The sequence below is a fragment of the Arvicola amphibius genome, chromosome 8 (assembly GCF_903992535.2).
Source record: "Arvicola amphibius chromosome 8, mArvAmp1.2, whole genome shotgun sequence".
NCBI lineage: Eukaryota > Metazoa > Chordata > Mammalia > Rodentia > Cricetidae > Arvicola > Arvicola amphibius.
The window spans coordinates 116,558,701-116,564,455 of record NC_052054.1 but is presented as its reverse complement, the minus strand read 5'-3'; the positions used below and the strand labels follow the sequence as shown (position 1 = coordinate 116,564,455).

At 57.5% G+C, this 5,755-nt stretch overlaps 1 protein-coding gene across 1 annotated transcript; it reads left to right on the top strand.

The window, feature by feature from the left end:
* Window positions 1-352: 352 nt before the first annotated feature.
* Cdk5r2 (cyclin dependent kinase 5 regulatory subunit 2) lies at window positions 353-1,459 on the top strand. Its single transcript, XM_038340792.1, has one exon. The coding sequence runs from the start codon at window positions 353-355 to the stop codon at window positions 1,457-1,459; it is 1,107 nt and encodes a 368-aa protein (XP_038196720.1).
* The last annotated feature ends 4,296 nt before the right edge of the window (window positions 1,460-5,755 follow it).

The following is a 5,755-nucleotide window of genomic DNA, read 5'->3' as shown; positions in this document are numbered from 1 at the left end:
AGGTAAGGGACCGAAGACTCCGGGAGGTGGGTAAGGCGGGACTTTAGATTAATATGCGGCATTCCATTGGTCAGAAAGACTGCCGATCAAAAACATCTTGAGTCAGGATTGGCTGCGTGAGGCGGGCGCGGCGTGGCGAAAGAAGGGGCCCAAGGGGTGGGGCTGACTCTGCAGCTGGCGCAGCTTCGGCTCAGAGCAGCCGCCGCGGCGCAGCAGAGCGGCTCCTTCCCCCGCCCGTCCGCGCGCCCGGGCCGGGGCTAGGCCCCCCACCGCCGGGTCCCCCGGGGCTGCAGCAGCAGCGGCGCCGCCCGCGGTTCCCGCCGGGGCCCGGGCGCCGGCCCCGCTCTGCAGGATGGGCACGGTGCTGTCGCTTTCCCCTGCTTCCTCGGCCAAAGGCCGGAGGCCGGGAGGGCTGCCGGAGGAGAAAAAGAAGGCGCCGCCCGCGGGGGACGAGGCGCTGGGGGGCTACGGTGCGCCACCGGCGGGCAAGGGCGGCAAAGGCGAGAGCCGGCTCAAACGGCCGTCCGTGCTCATCTCGGCGCTCACCTGGAAGCGCCTGGTGGCAGCCTCGGCCAAGAAGAAGAAAGGCAGCAAAAAGGTGACGCCCAAGCCAGCGTCCACTGGTCCCGACCCTCTGGTCCAGCAGCGCAACCGCGAGAACCTTCTGCGCAAGGGCCGCGACGCCCCCGACGGTGGCGGAACCGCCAAGCCCCTGGCCGTGCCGGTGCCCACAGTGCCCGCGGCCGCTGCTACCTGCGAGCCCCCGTCGGGGGGCAGCGCGGCCGCCCCGCCACCAGGCTCAGGCGGGGGAAAGCCGCCGCCGCCGCCACCCCCAGCCCCGCAGGCGGCTCCGCCGGCGCCCGGAGGCTCGCCGCGGCGGGTCATCGTGCAGGCGTCCACGGGCGAGCTGCTGCGCTGCCTCGGCGATTTCGTGTGCCGACGCTGCTACCGCCTCAAGGAGCTGAGCCCCGGCGAGCTGGTGGGCTGGTTCCGCGGCGTGGACCGCTCGCTGCTGCTGCAGGGCTGGCAAGACCAGGCCTTCATTACGCCCGCCAACCTGGTGTTCGTATACCTGCTGTGCCGCGAGTCGCTGCGCGGGGACGAGCTGGCGTCGGCCGCCGAACTGCAGGCCGCCTTCCTCACCTGCCTCTACCTCGCCTACTCCTACATGGGCAACGAGATCTCTTATCCGCTCAAGCCCTTCCTCGTGGAGCCCGACAAGGAGCGCTTCTGGCAGCGCTGCCTGCGCCTCATCCAGCGGCTCAGCCCGCAGATGCTACGGCTCAACGCCGACCCCCACTTCTTCACGCAAGTCTTTCAAGACCTCAAGAACGAGGGCGAGGCCGCGGCAGGCACCGGGGGTCCACCGAGCGGAGGCGCGTCCACCACCTCCTCCTCGACCGCCAGGGACAGCTGCGCGGCCGGAGCCAAGCATTGGACTATGAACTTGGACCGCTAGGGATTCCCAGGGGCCGCGCCCGCCCCCCCGCCCCAGCCCCTCACACACACCCGGAACCCCCGGGACCATCAAGCCTCCGCCGCTATTATCGCCGCTCTACGCCCTGGCTGGGCCGAGGAGGAGCCACCCCTGCCCCGCAGGGGAAGGTGGAGGCTAGGACGCCAGAGGCCGCGGTGTCTGGATTTGCTGGGTGTGGGGTGGGCGTGGGGGATGATCGCGGGAAGGGCACCCCCAACTTCTTTCACCCTTTCCGTCTGTCTGCGCCTCCATCTTTCCATTTCTGCCCGGGTCTTCCTCTCTTCCCTGCTGTGGCCATCTCCAAGTTCACCACCCTGGGTTTTGACAGTTCCTCACCTTTCTGTGTCTTCATCCTTCCTCTGTCTGCTGCCTCCCTCTCCCTGCCTTTTCATTGGTTTCCCTGGGCTTTACTCTTCCCCACCCTACCCCGAGCCTGATGGTACCCTGTTGCCTGCCCTGCTTCTCCCGTACCCGTGTTGCCGTGTACCCTTCTTGTTCTTATTCCTTCCTCCTGTCATGTGTCGCCACCTTCTCCCCTGTTTGTCTTCCCTCTCTACTTGAGTCATCCTGCATCCCCCCACCTCCCCCTCCCCCGAGATTCTGCACTCCTCTCCCCAGATCAAAAAGACCCTTAGTTTTTTTTTTTTTTTTTTTAATTTGGATGGACTGAAGCGAGACAAGAATCTGCAGTCCCAGGTGCCCAGCCAAAGATCAGGGTGGTCCTTTCCCTCACCCCCACAGTCTCTCCCCACCTTTCCAACGTGTTGCATGCTGGGAGTTGAGGGGGGAAAGGCTGCTGCCTTCACTCAGGAGGCTGAGATTTGAGGGCAAGATCTAACCTGGTAGAGTACCTCGCTTGCAGCGGTGGTGTCTTCTCTGTGGATGGGTAGAAAGAGAAAGAAATTTCTTCTTACCCTGGGGGAGGGGCGCCCTCTTCCTTATCCTTAGATTTCTTGTTATATCCCCTCCCCACACTTTAATTTATTTCGCTGTTTTAGGAGGGAGGGTGGGTGGGGAGGGGGCTGGGCCGGGAATTGTCCGAGGTGCTGAGCTGGGCAGGACCGGAATCCTCCTGGGAGAGTACCAGGAACTGGGTTGGGCCTGGGGCCGTGTCCAAGGTGCCAATGATGCGGGCCGACGGCGCGGGCCGCACTATCTGTCTGTCCGTTTGTCCTGGAGAGAACTATAAAGCGCTGGAAGCGCCTACAGATGGTTTTGCGCCGGCCTTTTTTTGGGTCCATGGAGGGTGGGAATGAACGGGAGTAGGGGTGAAACTCAGGGGCAGTATAAGAGTGTGAGAAACGGGGGTCTAGAGGGGAAAGTCGAGTCCCTGAGAGCTGCAACCTACTACATGCCCCCACTGGCTTTCATTTTAGAGTAAAGCGTGATAAACCAAGGGTTGAGGCTGAATCCACCTCCCCATCCTGACCTCCATCTTGTCTGCCCTAGCTCCTTATTAATGCCCAGGCTACTTAAGGACAAACGGCAAGGACAGCAGAAGTCATTCCCCTTCTATGAGGTGACCCTTGAGACAGAAGTGGCTGGCCACGATAACTGTTTTCTTTTTCTCCCCCCCCCCATTCTTCCCACCATATATTAGATCAAGAGTCTAGGCAGGCATGACCTCTCTCATTTGGGAACTGGATACCACCCCTATGTAACCAGTCACTACGGAATAGCACTGAGGCTGCTTTGGACACACGCCTAGCCAGAGCAGTCTTTGGAGACCCATCCCTGCTTGAGACTCAGACCTTGACCCTTGACCCCCAGAACAGTGCACATATAGGCAGAAACAAAAGGGGAGATGAATGGAAGGGAGGGAATAAGCCATTTGGCTACAAATCCCTGCTTAGTCTCCCCGATTGCCTTCTTAGTTACACATCGAAACAGCATATTTAGTGTTGTTGCGTCCGCTTTAGGAGGACTGACTTCTGGCAGAACGTTTGCGGTTTCGAAGGCGATTGCCACCGAGGCCTCTGAGATCCAGAAAGAGTTCCGGGAGGGGCCTCGGAAAGAAAAGGCCTCGAGTTTGCTGTCCGTGGTGCTGAAGAGTGCGTTCGTGCAGGGTGGGGGCTTGCACTATGCGCAAGAGGGGGCCCTCGGCCTCAGCTAGAGCTTCTGAATAATTTAAGAGTTGGGTGTGAGCTATTCTGGCGGCAAGTTGCAGAAGTCTGTACCGAGAACCTAGGGATGTTGCCTCCCCCTTGCCCTCCTCGGAGGTCCGGACTTGGCTTTCACCTGGCCTGTTCCCATAGCCCAAGCACCCGGCCTGGAGGCGGAAATCCTCGGTTCAGATTTGTGAATCGAGTTCTCGGGGCGGGCGGGGGTGGGGGGGCAAGAAAGGAGGGGGAGCTAGCGGAAGGGAAGGCGGGAGCAGACGCCTATTGGTTGGAATTTGGCGCAGTCAACGCGGTGCCGTCATCTCTCCGGATTTGGGAGGAGGGAAGGAGGATCACTTGGGTCACTTCGCGGCTGTCGCTATGGTAACCAGACTGAGCGGGCGGGGCCACCTTTCCACTCACCTACCTTTGGGTAGGGAAAGCATCCTGTTTTTCCTAATTTGGAACTAATTACTGAGACTAGATACTTGACTGGAATTTCAGAGTTAGAGTAGCCTAAACGACATGAGGAAGAGACCCGAAAGCTGATGTAGAGCCTTAAAAATCTTGCCCTTGGGAGACTTAAGATACTGCCCCGAGCTCATGAACATATGAGTTCTTCTTTCTACTCGCAACGGCACACTCGTGCGCTCACACATACACGCCCTCATGTGCCTCCTGAAACCTATGGTCTAGCACTGAAGAACTCAGATGAGAAGGCAAAAAAAAAAAAAAAAAGTCAGTGAGGAGTGTCAATTTGCTAGGTCCCAAAGCCAGAGATACTGCCATAATCCGATTAGAACTGGGGGTGGAGTTCTGGAGGATGATCAGCTGGACTGCACGGAATAATGAGCCTTCCGGGTTACATTTGCTCAGAGTCCTGTTTTCTCTGGGTGGAGGGCAATAGGAAGAAGCGCCCACAATAGTCTCTGAGAAGCCTAAGACGAACTGTAAACGAGGAAGGAGAGGAGCAAAGAGCCTTATCTTTCTTGCCAGAGATTGAAGCTGGGGCGGGGGCGGGGGGTATGGATCCAGGTTGGTGAAGAGGGCCTAAAACTCTCTGGAGAGCTCAGAAGAGCTAGGGGTAAACTAACGGAAATGGAGGTTTGGAGACGGAAACCCAACTGGAGCCACGACTCAGCACTTCCCCTTGCAAAGGACCAAGGCACAGGGCCTGGGAAAAGTGGAGAGCCTTGGGAAATCAAATAGGTGGCTAACAAGAGAGGCATCCCTTTGCACCATGTATACATCAGTACACAGCCAAAGGCATATATTCTCTTACTTCAAGCAGACATGAATGCATTTATCATGATGAAGGCTCCTTCAATTATATTATATACATACGTGTGCTCTCCCCTCCCGTGCCGCCCTTGCTGAAGCAAAGGACATTCTGCCCTGAGAGTCATGCTTGCCTGTCCCCAGAATACCTTAGTACTTATTGGAAGAAGAGAAATGTAAAAATATAAATAAATAAATAAACGTTCAGATATGGGAGGGTGGTTGTCATGGAAACCCTTTGCCTGCCAGCCAGGGTGCCCAGCAACCAGAGCGCCTGGCAGTATCCAGGAGGCTATCCTATGGCCTCTGCACGCTGGTACTCTGCCTCAGGCATTCAGATGTGTACTTCCGGAAAGGTTCTGCCAGGAAGCTTCCCAAAACAATGTTCCCACCCCAGTCAGACCAACAGAATCAGGGCGAGCTAGAAGCAATGGGTAGGGAATCCTTAAAGTGGCCCCTCCTTCAAGCACCCCTTTTTAAATGGCGTTCTCTCTCCCTACCGTTTGGGGTCTTACTATGCAGCCAGGACTACCCGGAAGCTCTGTAGACCAAGCTAGCCCTGAACTTGAGGCACTCCTGATTGTCTTTGCCTCCTGAGTCACAGGCAGGTACCACCATACCTAGCTTTGAGTTGTGTCCTCCACTCCCTTATATGTGGCTGTCGATAACTGCTGTGAGAGACCTCTAGAACAGCAAGCACACTTAACCACTGCCTCATCTTTTCCACTCCCCACCCCAAGCTTGTCTCCTGAGCAGTCTGCTGCTCTTAAGATCTCTTTCTGCTTGGAGATATTGCCCATAATAATTATTGGCTTCTCTTAAAGTGCCATTGCCATTTCTTCAGACCTCGTAGTCAGCTGTCTGTGGTTAATGTTTAGCTGAAGGACCACAGATTTTATTT

Bases quoted from the DNA above. Each gene is read 5' to 3' on its own strand.
- Cdk5r2 (XM_038340792.1), top strand. From the start codon at position 353: ATGGGCACGGTGCTGTCGCTTTCCCCTGCTTCCTCGGCCAAAGGCCGG.